This window comes from Pogoniulus pusillus, chromosome 26 (assembly GCF_015220805.1).
Source record: "Pogoniulus pusillus isolate bPogPus1 chromosome 26, bPogPus1.pri, whole genome shotgun sequence".
NCBI classification, from domain to species: domain Eukaryota; kingdom Metazoa; phylum Chordata; class Aves; order Piciformes; family Lybiidae; genus Pogoniulus; species Pogoniulus pusillus.
Window position 1 is genome coordinate 14,477,430 of NC_087289.1, and position 18,739 is coordinate 14,496,168.

The 18,739-nt window shown below is 39.6% G+C and overlaps 1 protein-coding gene across 6 annotated transcripts in view; it reads left to right on the forward strand.

The window, feature by feature from the left end:
- Positions 1-18,739, forward strand: part of TRIP12 (thyroid hormone receptor interactor 12) — an 80,194-nt gene that overhangs the window by 43,298 nt on the left and 18,157 nt on the right. For 5 of the 6 annotated variants that reach the window (XM_064165217.1, XM_064165219.1, XM_064165221.1 and 2 more), the window contains 20 exons: positions 1,516-1,621; positions 2,828-2,964; positions 3,790-3,873; positions 5,213-5,308; positions 6,256-6,404; positions 6,708-6,743; positions 6,834-6,929; positions 7,306-7,398; positions 7,541-7,702; positions 9,671-9,739; positions 9,853-10,018; positions 10,631-10,748; positions 11,168-11,324; positions 12,120-12,273; positions 12,911-13,139; positions 13,793-13,911; positions 15,043-15,250; positions 16,363-16,463; positions 16,586-16,760; positions 17,673-17,814. In XM_064165217.1, the coding sequence (XP_064021287.1) occupies positions 1,516-1,621; positions 2,828-2,964; positions 3,790-3,873; positions 5,213-5,308; positions 6,256-6,404; positions 6,708-6,743; positions 6,834-6,929; positions 7,306-7,398; positions 7,541-7,702; positions 9,671-9,739; positions 9,853-10,018; positions 10,631-10,748; positions 11,168-11,324; positions 12,120-12,273; positions 12,911-13,139; positions 13,793-13,911; positions 15,043-15,250; positions 16,363-16,463; positions 16,586-16,760; positions 17,673-17,814 (2,597 nt within the window). The remainder of the gene's footprint in view (positions 1-1,515; positions 1,622-2,827; positions 2,965-3,789; positions 3,874-5,212; positions 5,309-6,255; positions 6,405-6,707; positions 6,744-6,833; positions 6,930-7,305; positions 7,399-7,540; positions 7,703-9,670; positions 9,740-9,852; positions 10,019-10,630; positions 10,749-11,167; positions 11,325-12,119; positions 12,274-12,910; positions 13,140-13,792; positions 13,912-15,042; positions 15,251-16,362; positions 16,464-16,585; positions 16,761-17,672; positions 17,815-18,739) is intronic. The other variant, XM_064165220.1, reaches the window with a different exon arrangement.

Genomic DNA, 18,739 nt, shown 5'->3' on the forward strand with positions numbered 1-18,739 from the left:
ATTTGAAAAAATGCAAATAATTTTGTTCTACCTGTGTAGATCACCTGGAAACTGAAATGGCTGGCCTGCTTCAGTTCAGTGCTTGGTGGCTGTTAAATAACATAGTTCTTTTCTTAAGATTGCTAAATTTCTCGAGTTAGTAAGCAAAGTGTATGGTAAATACACAAATATCAGGTTAGCCTTCACCTACGTGGAACTTAAGTGTGTGCAGCACTGTTTCTGGGTCAATATAGTGTGTGAAAGAGCAGACTATGCATCCAGATCCACAGTAGCTTTTCAGATAATTTTTTGCCTTTTTGTTAAATACAGAGTCAGAAGCTGCATAGTTATCATTTAATCTCTTAGTGCCTGGGATGTTTTGGCATTAAGGAGTTAGGTGCCAGTTAGTAGGTACTGTGCTCAACATTGTAGCACACTGAAGTGTGTTTTATTTCTGCTTTGTTGCCAGAAGAGGGAGTAGTAATCAAACTTTCTCATCTTCTCAGGGTTATTTACATTTCCTCTAGTAAGAGTATGTCTGAGTTGAATGTTAAGGAGTTCTGTATTTATTGTAGAGGCAGAGGGGATGGAAGTGTAAATCTGGGCCTGATAAGTATTCTGAATTTTCATCCCTTTGATTACCAGCCTTCAGGTTTGGAAGCTCTTATGACATTGTTCAGCCTGGGATAGTAAACTTGATCATCATCTGGGAATGTTGTATTGCTTGAGTTCTTGTGTGTGTTTGAGAGACATACACAATGTCTTGAGAAGACAAGACACACAGTGTACCTGGTTCCTCAGTGGGATCTGTCATCAGAACAATAGCTTCATAACCTAGAGCATATGAATATCAATTGGGCTAGTTTTCAACAGTACAAGTACTTCTGAATTGAAAACTTGAACTCCTTTTCCAAAGTTGTGAGGATGTACTTGGTTATTTGCTGCAAGGAAGACCTTAATGACAGTGAAAGAGATTGAAGGGATGAAATTCAAATAGGAACTTAAATGATACACGTGACACTGGCAGTGCTTGCTTGGTTTTGATTTTACCTAAGCTGTGCTAGTTTGAATAAAATTGACTAAGAATGAATGATTCAACAAGTGAAGAAGGTTAAATTTATGCTGCTCAGATTTACTGAGGTGGTGGAAGTCACCACTGCCCTGCCTGTTAAGATAATTTCTTTTTCTCTCTTCAAAATGTCTTGAACACGAACATGTGGAAATAATGAATCTGTATCCCATAATATATCTATTTAGCATGAGAGATGAGGAAGCTCTTCTAAAACTATAGTTTATGGGTTAGGCAAAGATACCTAGGTGACAGCTTAGAGTTTTTTGTTACTTAAAATAACGAGGAAAAGTAAATATCTCTACCTTTCTGTTACTGGTACAGCAGGTAATGAAAAGTTGACATGGGATTATTTTAATCTCTGTGTATAAGCTGGTTTAGATGGAAGTTTCCTGTACACAGCTTTCATTTCTTTGTAGAGCTGCTGTGTATCTTCAAGACTGATTTGTGCTTGACTCTTTGCATAGGTCTAAGAAAATCAACAAAGAAACGCAGTGAATCACCTCCTGCTGAGCTCCCCAGTTTGCGGCGGAGCACACGGCAAAAGACCACGGGCTCCTGTGCTAGCACCAGGTGAGACTTAAGATAATGAAAGGTGATTACTGCAGTGGATTCATGTTAATATCATTTTCATTTATGAAAACTGGCCTTGACTATTAGTTTGCTATTGTAGAAGTAGCTGTAACTTTTCAGGCCTCCTGGGTCACTAAGCGTTGTTATGAAGAATTTGTAACTTATCAGACCTCAGATTGAAGTCCTTCAGCTACAGAGGAGGTAAAAGAACATCTAAAGACGATATCACAAGTTTAAGTAATCCCTTTCTTAGGGGGAATGCTGTTTAAAAAGATACTAAACACAGAGACAATGCTAAACTGCTATCTGTTATAATATTATTTTGAAAAACTAAGAGTTCATGGAACCACAGAGGAGTCTGTTTTAGTATTGTAAGTTGTGGAGCTGGCTCAGCTGGTCACTAGCTGCATCTGAGCAATACTACAAATATCAAAGTATGGTGTGCTTTCTGATGAAGGAGAGAAGTATTCTGGATTAGTAACTGCAATCAGCTGCTAGATTAAATGAGAGGGAAGAGTAAATATGTCTTGTGATGCAAAAAAATTTTGCACTTCTTCTGAAGCCAGACTTAAGCCTTAATGAGCTTTAGGTTCTTATACCAAAACTGCATTTAGCAGTTCTAGCACAACTTATTTTCACTCTTTCATGCCATAAAGAAAAGCTTCTGAAATCTGATTCCCTTATCAAGTGTGCATTTGAATTTGGCTGTTTACTTCATAGGCATATATATATCTTTATAGTGGTGCTGACAGTATTTTAAAAGGCAAATTTTAAAAGGCTTGTACACTCAGACTTGTTTCAGCATTGAAGATGAAGCTGAACATCGGAGTCTTTCATGCTTTCAGTAGTTTGGAGCATAATTTGAAGATACTCTGTCATCAAACTTCTTAAACATGTATCTGATTTGTAACTAACAGTCACATCTTCCTCATTTTGATTACTATCTTTTAGTAGACTGGCTTGTCTTGAAGGATTTAATGTAAGAACCTAGCTGTAATGCGTCAGTATAAACAAATCACTGCCATGGTTCAGCATAAGGAGGGTAAAGAAGAGCAGATAATTGTGAAGATCTATTCTTGCAGGGATCTGTTAGCTTGTGCAACTTTGTGGTAGTGATCTACCTAAATGTGATGTGGTTTTGAGTAGTCTCACATTTATAAATTCACCTTTTATGAGCTTAAGACACTTTGTTTTTTGAATTGTTAGTCGGCGAGGCTCTGGCCTGGGCAAAAGAGGAGCAGCTGAAGCTCGCCGACAGGAGAAGATGGCTGATCCTGACAACAACCAGGATGGAGTTAACTCCTCAGCTGCACGTACAGATGAGACTCCCCAAGGAGCTGCAGGTAAAGTAAGAAGAAATTCCAACCGGGGCATTTTTAGTATACACACCAAATTGCTCAGAATACACAAGACATGCATTTACTATGTAAAAGCTCTTCTGTACCTACTCATAGTTCTATGTGTTTTCTGAACTTGCACACTGTCTGTACTGGAGAAATTTGTAATCAACTTAAACACTTAGTTGCAAGGCCCTATTAAAAGATGACTTTTTTTAAGGCAACCTTATCTCAATTAGGAGTGAGTTCAAAGGAATTTTCTGTCAGTTGTGCTGTCTTAAACATTTTCTGCTTAAAGCTAGTTATGTCGCCAGGAAAGTCAAAATTAACAGAACCTAAGTGCAGCAGAATACTCAAAGTAAAGTATAAATTTACTAAGGATGTAGGTAAATCTGTCTGAAAGGTAAATTCCTGATCTGAGTTTTTTTTCAGGTATCTTTTTCTCGTCTTAGTTTAGCCTCTCTGCTTAGCTTTTGGAGAGTAGACTGGTCTGTCTGCTTTTTGGAGAGTAGTCTGGACACTGGAATGGGCTGCCTGGGGAGGTGGTGGAGTCGCCGTCCCTGGAGCTGTTCAAGGCAGGATTGGACGTGGCACTTGGTGCCATGGTCTAGCCTTGAGCTCTGTGGTAAAGGGTTGGACTTGATGATCTGTGAGGTCTCTTCCAACCCTGATGATACTGTGATACTGTGTTTAAAAGTATGATGGTTGCAATGTTAAATCTAGAGCACTCTTCTCATAGTGTGGACACTTTCCTTGACAGAGGAATTGATAGGAATTTTGTGGCTTTAAAAGCATTGCAACTTCTGTTAACCTCTCTCTTTATTTCTTTAGCTTCTAGTTCCGTTGCTGGGGCTGTAGGTATGACAACTTCTGGAGAAAGTGAGTCAGATGACTCTGAGATGGGAAGACTACAAGGTATGAAAGCTGTTGATGTACCTTTTTTATTTGTTTCCAACATATAAACAGCCTTCCCTACCCAAATTCTGCATTATACATAGTGAGAAGGCTGTATTTTGTTTCTCTGTGAGAGTGTGTTGCTTTGCTTAGTTCTGAAGTATGGAGTTAAAAGCCTTCCTTCACTAAAGATGCATTGTCTGGAGGGGGTGACACAGTGTCCATGCTAGTTTACATGGTATGTAATAAAGGCTACAGAAGATTTTTCAGGAGAGGGGAGAGAAATGAGAACTTGGTCCTGTTAAGTATGTAAGTACAAGTAGGAAAATGTCTTTGCAAGAAGGTTTTCAGTTGGCAGGCCAGGTTAGTTCTACTGTTACTCTGCCTGCTTCTGGGTAACGTGTTTGTTTTTTCCTGTGCTTGTCATTGATATGGTGCTCTAAGTTTTGATTGTACAATTTGAATGCTTGCTTTTGTGCTTGGGCTAAAGGATTCAGGTCTCTGAGTGTCCAGTCAGGTATAAACTCAGTTTGCATCTTCTGCAACTGTTTTAATGATTTTTGCCACTGTACTGCAAGCAGTTCTGAGATCAGGGTCTTCCCTGCAAATGACAGGTTTAGGTAAATGTGGATCTTTCATGTGGGAATGAATGCCATATCACTACCAGTTCACTTGCATACTTGTGCTCCCTGTAAGCCTTAGGAACATTGAGCCAAATTGCTTTACTATTAGTCATCATTGTATCGATCAGCAGTAGTCATGAGTCCTGTCATAAAAATCAATCACTTAGTCTTGCTTAAGTAACACTAATGACAAGTGTTTAAAACAAAGCCTAAAAAAATCTTAACATCAAACATATCAGCAAATTAAGCTCTGAGCCTGTTTTCAGTGTCCTTTTTTTTTTTTGGCTTGGCAGTGCCATTCAGCTCCTGTAAATGTTAAGCTTAACCTATTTTATTTAGTTTGAATTCAGATTTGAAATTACAGTCTGATATATTTGCTACTGTGGAGCTGTACTTAAAACAACTTAGTAGACCAGATTTCTTCTGTGAAATACAACTCTGGAAGCTCTGGGTGACTTTTTCAAGGATTTTAATGCTCTAATGAGTACAAAAGTGAGTAATTTGTTCCCGTAGGGCAATGTTTTGGGTGTTTTGGTAGTGATGCAATTTTTTTTTGGTGCTGGTTTTGTTTTGTTTTGTGGTTTTTTTGAAACTGAGGTAGCTGCAGTCATCTAATCCTAACTCTTCTCAAAGTATCAAAATTCTAGTAGTCTTAAATTATAGCATCATGGAATTTAAGCTTTTAAAAATATGTGTAGAAGCTTTGACAATGGCTGTTATCCTCTGTTTGCTTTTAGCTCTATTAGAGGCTAGGGGTCTTCCTCCTCACCTGTTTGGTCCTCTTGGTCCTCGGATGTCGCAGCTCTTCCACAGGACAATTGGAAGTGGAGCTAGTAAGCAAAGTTTGTCTAATTTGACTTAATTCTTTCCACTTCCAGACTAGTAGAATTCAGCCACTAGTAAATTCTACTATTTGTATTAGTGTCATAGTTTAATACATTATTTTATATGTTGGAGGTCATGGTAGTGCAAGACCACTGGTCAACAATATTAATTTCCTTGTCTTCCTGTAAGGAAGAGAAATTTGCTGTAGTTCTATTTTCTTTTCTTTTTATGGGGTATCATAATGTTCCCTTCTAGATGGGGAAGGGAGGGTTCTTGCCTTTTTACCCCTTCCTTTTTCTTTTGCATGATGGGCTGCTTAACAGAAGACCTCTCCTTTGGGTTTTTGCTAGCATTAAAAAATGTTTGAGCTAGCTTTAAAACTATTAGATGTCAGTTCTAAGGTATGTTTACTATCTAAAGTTGGTTTAGATTTCAGACAAAAAAGTTCCTTCAGACAGTGTCAGTGAGAACATGGGTCCTTAGTTTTGTTTCACCACATCTGCATTATGCAGCTGAACATGATGGGTACCTTCTAGTCCAAGTTTGGCTTCCCATGAGAGCCAAAGGCAGCCTGTTACACTGCCTGCCAAGAGGATGAACTGCATGTGCTCTACTATCTGGGGTGTGTTGAAAAGTCCTTTGCTTTATATAGACAGAATGGTGTGGGCTTTGGCACCTGCTGTAGGTTGGCAAGAAGGCTATGAAGAGCAGTGTGGTGGATTCCCTGTGCTGATCAGTGTGCACTGGAAAGACATCCACGAGTGAGATTTTTGTCTCCCTTTTCTATCCTCCCCTTTTTATGACAGGGAAAGGAAGTGAAGCTACAGTTGCAGAGGAAAACAAGCTATCTCTGGTCTTCCACTCTGGCAGAAATCTAGCATAACAGTTCCCTTGAACACTTAGGTTTTCTAATAACTTCTTTCCTAATCTTTTTTTTTCTTTCCTGGTTATCTAGGTTCTAAAGCCCAACAGCTGTTACAAGGCCTCCAAGCCACTGATGAAAGTCAGCAACTACAGGCAGTGATAGAGATGTGCCAGCTGTTGGTTATGGGGAATGAAGAAACATTAGGAGGATTTCCAGTCAAGAGTGTTGTACCAGCTTTGGTAAAGATTAAATCTCATATTTCTATTGCAGGATATAATTTTACTCAATAGCTTGCTTAAATTAAATATTCTTTATATAAATTATAGATTCTTAATTACATGTGTGCATATGTGTATCTATTAATCTCATTATTTGGCTTTGAGGGCATGTTTTATTAAATCTTGAATAGCTCAGAGATAGGTCTTCAGAAACTTCCACCAAAATTCAGAGTTCTCAGTCAGACTTAGGATACTGATCTGTGTCTTCTTTAGTGCTGGTACCTAGATATTTTTACTGAACTAACAAAGCTTTTCTTAAAACAGATAACACTGTTGCAGATGGAGCACAACTTTGACATTGTAAGTGATTTTTTTGTATTTAAAAAAACCCTCTTAAACAGTACAAATGTATCATCTGAGCTTTAAATAAATAGATATTTGGTCTTATAGATGAACCATGCATGTCGGGCTTTAACATATATGATGGAAGCACTTCCCAGATCGTCTGCTGTAGTGGTAGATGCAATTCCTGTCTTCTTGGAAAAGGTAAAATGGAATCAAAACACTGTTAAACTAATCTGAGGGAGTTTTAACTTGAAGATATGCCATGAAGATAGACTTCCTTTCGTTGCTTACTAGATAATATAAAATGCATGAGAAGCTTTGAAAAACAGATTTATACCTCTTCACACTCTTACTGAAAAGCAGTCTGATCCACTGAGACTGTGATCTCTGACTGGTGTTGCAAAGCTACTGTGTATTTGGACAAACTGGAGTAGCTCTGTAGCTGATCTAGCTTGATTTCAGCTAACAGTGCTGCTGTACTGGCCTATGTCCTAATACAGTTCAAGTGTTAATGAAGATAATTATTTTCACAAAGTGGTTTAGAAATTGATCTGCGAGCTTTCTTGTTTCCTTGTAGCTGCAAGTTATTCAGTGCATTGATGTGGCAGAGCAGGCGCTTACAGCCCTGGAGATGTTATCACGCAGGCATAGTAAAGCCATTCTGCAAGCGGTAAGTGGAGACAAAAAGAAAAGGCGTTTTAAAGTCTGCTGGTGTTGCATCTTCATCATCTTTTATGAAGGTGAAAACAAGAGAACAGGTTTGTGATTTTTATTAAGATTGAGTGTGAAAATACTTGTTTGTTTTATTACAGGGTGGATTGGCAGACTGTTTGCTGTATCTGGAGTTCTTCAGTATAAATGCACAGAGGAATGCACTAGCTATTGCGGCCAACTGCTGCCAGAGTATAACACCTGATGAGTTTCACTTTGTGGCAGACTCTTTGCCACTGCTTACGCAAAGGTTAACTCATCAGGTAAGAAGCTTGTGATAAAATGAGGAGTTTTTACTTTTGGCATGAAAGAAGTATAAATACACCTGCAGATACTTAGTTCTTTACTGTGTAGTTTTTGCCTTTGCAATGTGATAATTGCCTTCACGTTTTTCTGCTTTCAGGTTTTGTCTTTTGTAAATGTTCTGTGAGGATTCATAATGCTCTTCTTTTTCAAAATTGTGGAATCATTTTGGCTGGAAAAGACCTTTTTTAAGATCACAAGGTCTAACTGTTATTTAACTCTGCTAAGCCATGACCCTTAGCATCACATCTATGTCTTTTGCACATAGCCAGGGCTGGGGATTCCACCACTTCCCTGGGCAGCCTATTCTAGTCTGAGAACCCTTCTCAGGGGGAATTTTCTTCTAATGTCCAATACGAACCTCCCCTTGTGCAACTGGAGGCTGTTTCCTCTTGTCCTATCACTTCTTACTAGGGAGTAGACACCAAAATCCACCTCACTCCAATCTCCTTTCAGGTAGCTGTATAGAGCAATAAGGTCTCCCACTCATTTTCCTCTGCTCCAGGCTTGACTTACTGCTTGGTTGGGAAATCCATAGATGGATTCTGGTTGAAAGGGACCTTAAAGGGCATCTAGTTCTAAACCCCCTGCCATGGGCCCAGACACCTTCCACTAGACCAGATCCCTCAGGGCCTCATCCAACCTCACATTGAAGATCTCCAGGGAGGGGCAATTAATGACCTCACTGGGCAACCTGTTAAAAAGAGGGGAAAAAATGTTCTTTAACAAACACAACTAAGTGGAAGTTACCAGGTAATGTTTTTTGTATATTCTTGTGCTATTCTTCATTTTGCCAATGTTACCTTGCTGAGAGACTACTTGAGTCTGAGGCAGCTTCGCTGAAGTCAGATGTCAGCCTTAGATGGTGCTTTTGAAATGGGAAGCGCAATTCTCAGCAGTAGCAGGGACAAATGTTGACTTCTGCTCTCTGAATAGAAGCCCACTAAAGTAAGATTTTAAGAAATGTTGAATTTTTGAAGCCAAAAAAAATGAGTTAGGTTTTGAGAGGTCTCTTCTGACCTGTTCTCTTAACTGTCTAGTCCTAACCCACAGCTTAGGCAAGGTCAGGTGGAGCAAATTGTCCCAGGCCATGTCCAGCTGATTCATTGTTGCTTGTGTTCTTTGGTGTGGTGACTGATGGTGTCTTGTGTGTTTATATCTCTTTGGTGTGGGTGGGTTTGGTTTTTTGGAGGTAGTTTATGTGTTTGTTTGGTGGGGGGTGACTCTTTTATTTTTGTTGTTGTTGCTGAGTTGGGTTTTCTTCAGTGTCTCCAAGGATGAACACTTAACCTCTCTGATCAACCTCTTTTATTGTTCAACCACTGTGACAGTTTTACTGTATTTAGATGAACTTTAAGTGTTTCAAAGAAGTTTTAAATAGAGCTGATTTTGGAGCAGTCATTACTGTGTTGTTGTGTTTGCAGTTTTCTGTCTTGACTGCACTGTATAATATTAAAAACAAAACCACAAACAACAACAAAAAACCCCAACAAACAAACAAACAAAATCATAACCCAAGCAAACAAACCACAGATTTAATGAAGTTTGTAGAACAACAGCATTCACTCCTACTTATTATCTATATCTCCTCTTCCTTTGGCTTTGTAGCTCTCTTGCCTTTTTTTTTCCTCCTTGTAGAACCCAAAAGGAATATTATAGATCCATTTATTCATCTTTAAAAGTCCATAAAGGTATTTGTGTTGCAAGTGTGAGGTGTTTCCCAGGGAAATATGCAGGAGCACAGCCATATCAGGAGGTCAGTTTAGACTGTATCTATGCACTTAAAATTTGGAGCTGTAATATTCTGTAAAATGTGATTTGACTGTCCTTTTCTGGAGATATTTTACTAAAATCTCAAAATGACAGGGTAATCTGATGTTTGAATTAAGGTATTTTAGCTTACAAATACCTAACTTCTCTTATAATAGGACAAGAAGTCTGTTGAAAGCACTTGTCTCTGTTTTGCACGGCTAGTAGACAACTTCCAGCACGAGGAGGTAAGGCTATGGGAAATGAGGGGCTGGATTTTTATGTCCTCCTTCAGTTTCTCCAGTGAGCTTACTTTTTGAATTCAGCCTAATGTTTACAATTTTGTTGTTCCCTCCTGAAGAACTTGCTCCAGCAGGTTGCTTCCAAGGACTTGTTAACAAATATCCAGCAACTTTTGGTAGTGACGCCTCCTATCCTGAGCTCAGGAATGTTCATCATGGTGGTGCGCATGTTTTCCTTAATGTGCTCCAACTGCCCTACTCTTGCAGTCCAGCTAATGAAGCAAAGTGAGTTCTTACTTTTTTCATGTTCTGGGGAACTTAATGCCTACATTCTGTGTGAGATTCTGTGCCCTTGATTATAAATACTGTGGGGTTTGTTTGTTTTTTTTCCTGCTTCCCGTGAGATGCAAAGTTTAGTGTGGGTTTTTTCCTCTCCTTTGGTGGTTGTTTGGTTGGTTTTCGTTTTCTGAATTTTTCCACTTGCCTAGTTTGGAGTATGTATTAGTGGCCCAAGTTGCTCTCATTCCAACACAAGTTGAGTAGTTCTTTTGTAATGTTTACCAGGTGGGGTAAATGTGGTTTCCTAAGAGAAAATAGTAAGAAATGCGATTTCTGTGCGGCCGTCTTAGTTTTTGTACATCATCTTATCTCACTGACTTTGACTTGTCATTTCAAGTACCCTATATACTCCCTTGTGTTCTTCTGTGCCATGTATAGAGTGATGTTTCTGCTCTAGGTATCCCTAAAGGTGAAAACCTCAAAATTACAAGAAACCCACAAAGCTTTTGTCTTACTGTCTACTGTCTTTTTGCTTTGGGCAACTATCTTCTTGTATAGTGTCCAAGAAAAAATGGAGTTCATACTCTGATAGAGGCAGTTTCATGATTTTTTTTATAGACATCGCAGAAACACTTCACTTCCTCCTTTGTGGAGCCTCAAATGGGAGTTGTCAGGAACAAATTGACCTTGTTCCACGAAGTCCTCAAGAGCTTTATGAGCTTACTTCGCTTATCTGGTAAGTTATGCATTCCAAACTTTTGGATCTGTAGAATGAAGGCATATGGTTTTCAGTGTAGGTGGGGCTTGAAGGGAGGCTGTAGCCAGGTGAGGGTTGGTCTCTTCTGCCAGGCAATCAGCAACAGAGCAAAGGGACACAGTCTCAAGTTGTGCTGGGAGAGGTGTAGGCTGGATGTTAGGAGGAAGTTCTTGCCAGAGAATGATTGGCATTGGAATGGGATGCCCAGGGAGATAGTGGAGTCACTGTCCCTGGAGGTCTTCGAGAAAAGACTGGATGGGGCACTTAGTGCCATGGTCTAGTGGATTGGCTAGGGCTGGGTACTTGGTTGGCCTGGATGATCTTGGAGGTCTCTTCCAACCTGGTTGATTCTATATAGTATAGTTGTGGTAAAATACTGTTTTTTCTGTCCTTTACAGTGAACTGATGCCTTGCCTGCCAAAAGAAGGAATCTTTGCTGTTGATACTATGCTGAAGAAAGGAAATGCACAAAATACAGATGGTGCAATATGGCAATGGCGAGATGACAGGGGTCTTTGGCATCCCTATAACAGGATTGATAGTCGAATAATAGAGGTAAGAATAGCACATCTTTGTGAATTTTTTTAATGTATGTGGTCATGCAGGGACTTGAGTGCTTTATGGCTTTGAAGATACCAGTCTCTGATGGTTTGGGTGTTCCCTGCCCAGACTAGACTCAGATGGCTCTGGAAATATGAATGAAGCTTATATTTACAGCTGGCACAATATGCAGGCAGATATTTACAGTATATACAGTTATAAACAGAAATATACAAGGTAAAAACATAATACAGAAACACAACTCCCCCTCCCAGAAACCTTAGTCCCTAGGAGGGGCTCCCAACCACCCCTTCACCTTCCCCCTACCCCTCTCAACCTTACCCCAGTCCCAAGGAAGAATGGAGGTTTGGCCAGGGGGTTAGGAAGCAAAGTGGATTAGTCCAAAATGGAGGATGAGGTTAGAGAGATGCAGCCCAAGTGAGAGTGGTGCCGAATGTCTTATCTATGTTTTGACTTATATTTTTATATATCTCAGCAAGCCTATGAGTGCAGTAGACATCACTCTCGTTTTGATTTCACAGCCTGTGATCTAGTCCTTCTCACCAAAACATTCTAGCTAGCTTCAAACTAGCACACAGTCTTACCCTTTCTGAGCAAAACACATGAGTTTTCTCAACCCTCCTTCTGTATTACTGCACTACTTTGGTGTCACTCGTGGGTGAACTGCTTAATCACTATTCTATTTCGGTCACTTGTTTGGTTTCCCTACTGTTGCCCCTTTTCTCACCTTTCATGTATTTTCCTGTTTGTTAGGGAACTTTTTAACTTTAGGCTCTTTGGTGTTTCTAGGCAGCTCATCAGGTTGGTGAGGATGAGATCAGCCTGTCTACGCTTGGGCGTGTCTATACTATTGATTTTAACTCTATGCAGCAAATCAATGAGGATACTGGAACAGCACGTGCCATTCAGCGAAAACCAAACCCTTTAGCCAATACAAACACTAGTGAGTACCTGCTGTCTCCAGCTCTGCCTGATGTTCTGAGTTGGAAGGTACCTTTTAAAGGTCACTTAGCCCAAACCGATTTTGGGTTATGCAACAGTTCTAGCTAATATATTCCTTTTGCTTTCTGTGGAACATCTGCCTATTCTGATTTCTCTGAATGAAGACAGTTTTACCACAGAACTCAAACTGCTGAAATGTATTCTTTTAAAGATGTGACCTCTTTTCATGGGAACAGAAAATGCTTTAAATTATGAGGGAGTTTGGGACATTCCTGGCTTGGAATTTTCTGGAACAGTTTCATTCATACAGCTCTTTATTTAATGAAGAGTGGGTGAGGACTACTTAACTATTCTACAGTACTTAGAATCACAGAATCACAAAGGTTGAAAAAGACCTTTAAGATCATCAAGTCCACTATATAAGATATATATAAAATATACTATATAAGAAAAGTGAAGAAAAGAGCTCTGAATACCTCAGGAGAATCTGTGCCTACACTACTGCCATCAGTTTGATTTCTACTTCTTAGATTGTATCTTTCAATTCAAGAGCTAAATGAATTCAGCTTTAACACAAGTAATCAACAGAGTAGATCTGCAGAGTACTATGTAGTGACTTACTGCACATGTTCTCACAGGTGGACATTCAGAGTTGAAGAAGGATGATGCTCGAGCACAACTAATGAAAGAGGACCCAGAATTGGCAAAATCCTTTATCAAAACATTGTTTGGTGTTCTTTATGAAGTATATAGTTCTTCAGCTGGACCTGCAGTTAGACACAAGTGCCTTAGAGCAATTCTTAGGATAATTTATTTTGCTGATGCTGAGCTTCTGAAGGATGTACTGAAAAACCATGCTGTTTCAAGGTGGGTTCATTAACACTTGTGAATCAACCTAATTCTGAGATTAGAACTTGGACTTTGAGTCACCTCTTTCAGGGGAAAGTTGTACTTCTCAATTCTCAGTAATTTATTTATCAAAAGCTGAGGCTGTCAACTCCTCAGGAATATTTTTGCAGTAAGTGCCAATTCTAGATAGCCTTATTAGACAATTTATTTGTTTATATTGCCACTTAACTGCTTTCATTACTTCTAAAACTTGCCTGTAAACTTTTCTGAGGGCAAGATTACTTTTGACATACTACAATATGAACAATAACACTTGCATGACCTTCAGCTGCTAAGTTCTATTAGTGAAACCTCTTCCGCTTGTTGTACCATAAAGTTGGGATCTGGATAAAAGGATGCAATTACAATATAAACTGACTTCATTTTCAAAGGCAGTATCCTTTGAAGAACATGGTGATGTGGAAGAAGATTCTCTTAAGTATTTAAGACTTGTTAAAAGCCACTTAAATGAGAAGAGGTTGTCTTTCTAGTCCTTGTACTTACAGATTTTACAAAAGCACCCAAATATGTTTGCTTTCTGTTTCCAGTACTTAGGTATGCAAGATAAATTGGCTTGTTTTTGAATACAAAAAATGAAAAGATAAACCTAATTCTAATAAATTCTGTTTCAGTCATATTGCTTCCATGCTGTCGAGTCAAGACCTCAAGATAGTAGTTGGAGCCCTGCAAATGGCAGAGATTTTAATGCAAAAGTTGCCTGACATTTTTAGTGTTTACTTCAGAAGAGAAGGTAAGTCATACTATTTTTTTTCCTCTTAACCTTCTGTAGTGATTTTGGGAGTTACCTACCCCTCTGTCCCTCCTCCTCCCCCCAATGAATGCACCCAGACTAGACTCAGCCAGCTGGAAGTTAAGGAATGAGGCTTTATATTCACAGCTTAGCATGATATACAAGCAGATATTTATGATATACAAGTTAAAAGTAATACAGAAACACAACAGCCCTCCCAGAAACCTGAGTCCCCAGGAGGGGCTCCCAACCACCCTTCCACCTTCTTTTCACCCCCCTCTCTTATCCCAGAGTCTGCCTTATGTGCAAGGTGAGTTAGAATGATCGACAGGGGAGTTAGAAGCAGAACGACTGTTTGGGTTACACAGATGCAGCTAGAAGCAGCTATTATGACAGAAACCAGGGAGAAGACACTAACTTATATATATTTGTGTTCTTGTTTGCTGAGATGTATAAAAACCTGTGAGTAGAATAGGCATCACCATTGTTCTGTTTTCACAGCCTATAACATAATTTTTCTCATTAAAATATTCTAATTAGCCTCAAACCAGCACACCTTCATATTTAGTATTTTAAAAGCATATCCTCTACCCCTTGCTTGATTTCTTCCCCCAAGTTATAAAAAGTTAATGTTGCTTTTGAATATTAAAGGCTATTCCATGCAAGCTATCCTCATATGTCTAGGGAAGAGCTGACACAGTCTGGAGGAGTCAGGTTTGTTTATTTGGAAGCTGAAACGAGTTTGCACAGACTTACTAGATGTTAGTGACCTTAAGTTTAGGTTGAAGATAGCTTGTTGAACTCGCATGAGTGGTCTTACTGGGCAAAACTGATGAAACTTGGCAGTAAGTCTTCTAAGCCTCTGGGGATTTGGAGATTTTCTTTTAGGTACTGTTAGTGCTGTTGTCTTTTATTAATTGTAAACCCAAGCAAACAACGATGTAGGTTAATTCTTTCCTTGATGAAAGGTTGAACTCTTTTTAAAACTCAGTGTAGATGAGTGGGCTGAGGCAGTGCTGCCATAATCAAGGCAGAGGTTCAAATTACACACTTGTACTGTTTCAAGTCTTTGTCCCTGCATTGTCCCCCACCAAAAATCTCCCACAACCAAAGGCTTCTTTTTTTGCAAAGGGGTGATGCACCAAGTGAAGAACTTAGCAGAGTCGGAGGCTTTGCTGACAAGCCCACCGAAAGTATGCACTAATGGATCAGGAATGCTGGGTACCACTACAACTATAAGTACTGGCACAGCCACTGCTGCCAGTAACGCGGCGGCCGATTTGGGTTCTCCTAGCTTGCAGCACAGCAGGGAGGATTCTTTGGACCTCAGCCCTCAGGGGTAGGTGGACCTGTATTTTGTGGTGAGAAAGCCAATCTGTAGGGGTGGTAGGTTTGTTTGATTTGGGTTTGGTGTGTGTGGTTTTCGTGTTGTGGGGTTTGGGGGTTTTTTGGTGCGTTTTAGCTTGTTTTGGTGGTGATTATTTTCTAAAATCTTCCCTGATCCAGACTGCTACAGCATCATCTGTATTTTCCTGTGGTACTTCCCTCTAAGGGCAACTAACTGGAGGGTGGTGGTGGAGCTGTCACTGGGTAGTTTTACATTAAGTGTTACCAAAAAGAAAAGACTACTGACTTGATAGTTATGATGTAATGGTATGAAACAATCTGCTGTTTGGGAGGGACGCTAGAGAATGTCAGAAGCAGCAGCTGTAGTCTCATGGAACTGTTGAGGGCAGTGATTGGGAGAAATGATAGCTGTGGTGCATAGTTCCTTTCTGATGAGGACTAGAGCAAAAAAGTCAAGGTATTATGTTTGCATGCAACTATTTTGAACCCTTGTAAAATTAAAAACACCTGTAGAAATAAGTTTAGTGTTTAGGCAGTTTGCCTTTATTTTAGACTGATGTGTTTTAATGTGTTGGCCTAGTAAGGAAATTAATTTTAACCAAAATTGAAATGTGAACTTGGAAAGTGTGGGGTATGTTGAGTAGAAGTTCCATGAATTACTGAAGAAGTGTTTTCTATGCTTTAATGGGGGCGGCAGGTCAAATATTCAGTGCCTTTTGATATTTAGTAAGGATTTGGTTTGGGGGGAGGATGTGTTTCTGTTTTAAGTGTATTAAATGTCTAACCAGATGGCTACATAAATAGAAATTAAGAGAAACCTTTATTTAGTGGCACTGCTGACTCTATTTGGCTGCCTATTGTAGAAAGATGACAGCAAGCAAAGCCCCTTCTTTGTGGGTGGAGGAGTCACTTTGTCCTTCCAATTAAGAGAGTTAAGGCCTCTTCTCCCCAGACTCTTCCCTTGTACCCACCTTATTATGGGATGAAACCTTTTTTGAATTCTTGAGGAAACAGCTGGTAGATGCATCTTAAACTGAGGGGTGGGTATGCAGGTATGTGTATGAATGTGGTGAATGGAAACATGTCACTTTTGAATTTGGACAGACGACTGAGTGATGTTCTAAAGAGAAAAAGACTGCCAAAACGAGGGCCAAGGAGACCAAAATACTCTCCTCCAAGAGATGATGACAAAGTAGACAATCAAGGTAAATAATTCTTAAAGTATGACACTCTTATCTCCTGTTAAAAATAAGCTTAGAAGCTGTCAGAAGCGCTAGCTGAAATAAACCTGTCGATTCTCTTAATTTTGTGATTTGCTTTCCACCAGCTAAAAGCCCTACAGCTACTCAGTCTCCTAAATCTTCTTTCTTGGCGAGTTTAAATCCTAAAACGTGGGGAAGATTAAGCACACAGTCCAACAGTAATAACATTGAACCAGCACGAACTGCAGGAGTAAGTGGTCTTGCAAGGGCTGCCTCCAAGGATACCATTTCCAATAACAGGTACATGTACACACACAAACTCCTTGTAATATGGTGATGATGTGGAGGTGCAGCTGCTTTCTTAGGGTAAGCCATCATGTGATTTAGTAGCACCTATCAAAGAAGTTCGAGCTTAACAGCTTGTGATGGTTTGGGCTCTTACCCGCCCCCCCCCCCCCCACACACTTTTGGAATTGCCCCAGCTAACTCAGACGGCCTCTGGGAATATAAATGAAGCTATTTATTGTACAGCAGCAGATATACAAGCAGCTATTTACAGTATATACAGTTATATACAGAAGTATACAAAGGATAAATAATACAGAAGCACAACTCCCCTCCCAGAAACCTGAGTCCCCAGGAGGGGCTCTCAAACCACCTCAACACCTCCCCTTGCCCTCTCAACCTTACCCCAGTTCTCAGGAAGAAAAGAGGTGCAGCCAAGAGGTTAGGGAGCAAGGTTAGTAGGAGCAAGGTTAATGAGATGTGACTAGGTCTGAAGGCAAAGGCAGAATGAAAGACAAAATGGAGAATGTTTCCTTCTTCTTCCCAGAATTCTCAGCGTGACTGTGAGAGAAGGAGACACAATTGTTTTCATTTCACTACCCACTATCTAGTTCTTTTACCAAAACATTCTAGCTTGCTTCAAACTAGCACACAGCTGTTAATGTAACTCTAAAAGAAGAATCAAGAAATTAAGGTAGAGAAAATAACCTCTTCATAAAGTAGCATAGTTGAGGAAATTGGAGAATTAGGAAGAAGAATGCAGGAAATAATCTGTAGAGAATAGACCTTTACAGTGTTGGAGTAAGAGGGGAAGGGGTTTTGTTGGTGCTATTAAATAAAGGGGAAAATGATCTGGCTGTGTTTACTTGTAATATCGGAACATGTGAATGTTAAATGTGACCAAATGTCTTGTGTGCTTCTTTCCAGAGAAAAAATTAAGGGCTGGATTAAGGAGCAAGCTCATAAATTTGTAGAACGTTATTTTAGTTCTGAAAACATGGATGGAAGCAATCCAGCACTAAATGTATTACAGAGACTTTGCACTGCAACTGAACAACTCAACCTCCAGGTTTGAAATAATAAACTTTCTTGGGACTCAGGTGGGATTGAAAGCACTAGAAGTGTTTAAAAGGCAGCTAGAGAAAAGCTTAACTTTTTCAGACACCGTGGTCAATATCTAAAGCACAGTTTTTGGTATCTCAAAATGATGATACAGTGTTTCTGAACTAGGACTGCTTCGCTTGGTGTGTTGTTTGGGTTGGGGTTTTGAAGAATTTATGTAGAAGTGACCCAACTGATGATAAAGGACTAGTAACAAGGGTGTGCTTTATTCCTAGCAACATATCACTAACATAGCATTTCATTTAAAATGGAAGAATTCTATAGTTAATTGTTAAGGGTTGACTTTATACTTACAGAAGAACACAGTTTGTAATTACCTTTGGTGTGGGAGAACAAGAAGGGAATAACATTTTGCTGAAAGATAAGAAATACAGAATGGGCCAAATTTACAGCATCTTGAGAACTTGAGACTGGCTTCTTAAGCAGTTGTGATTCTTTCATAGATTGTTTAAACTTGTAAATGTTCAAAGTAGCTAGAGAACTAAGTGTTGTCCTGCGCTTAAATCTAAGCGCAGGACATTAAACCGTGAAACTTTCGTATCTCTTTCCCACAGAAGCTGCATAAAATACATACCAGTCTGAGTTGAGTGGGGGGCTCTTGTGTGGTGGTTTGGTATATTGTTACATTCTAAATGCTCTGTTTGGAGTTCATCTTTATATTGCATAAAACAGAAACGTGACTTTGTATTTCTCTTCCAGCAGAGAAGGATGTAGGAATTGTCTGTAATGCATCCCCTCGAGTAGAGAAGGTGCTTAGGATATGCTCACGTTATTTGCTCTGTCATTGCTTGTATCACGTTACTAGACACTCCACAATTTCTGGGTTGATATTACTTTTAGGGCTGTAGGAGGGAGTAGAGTATTTCTTTAAT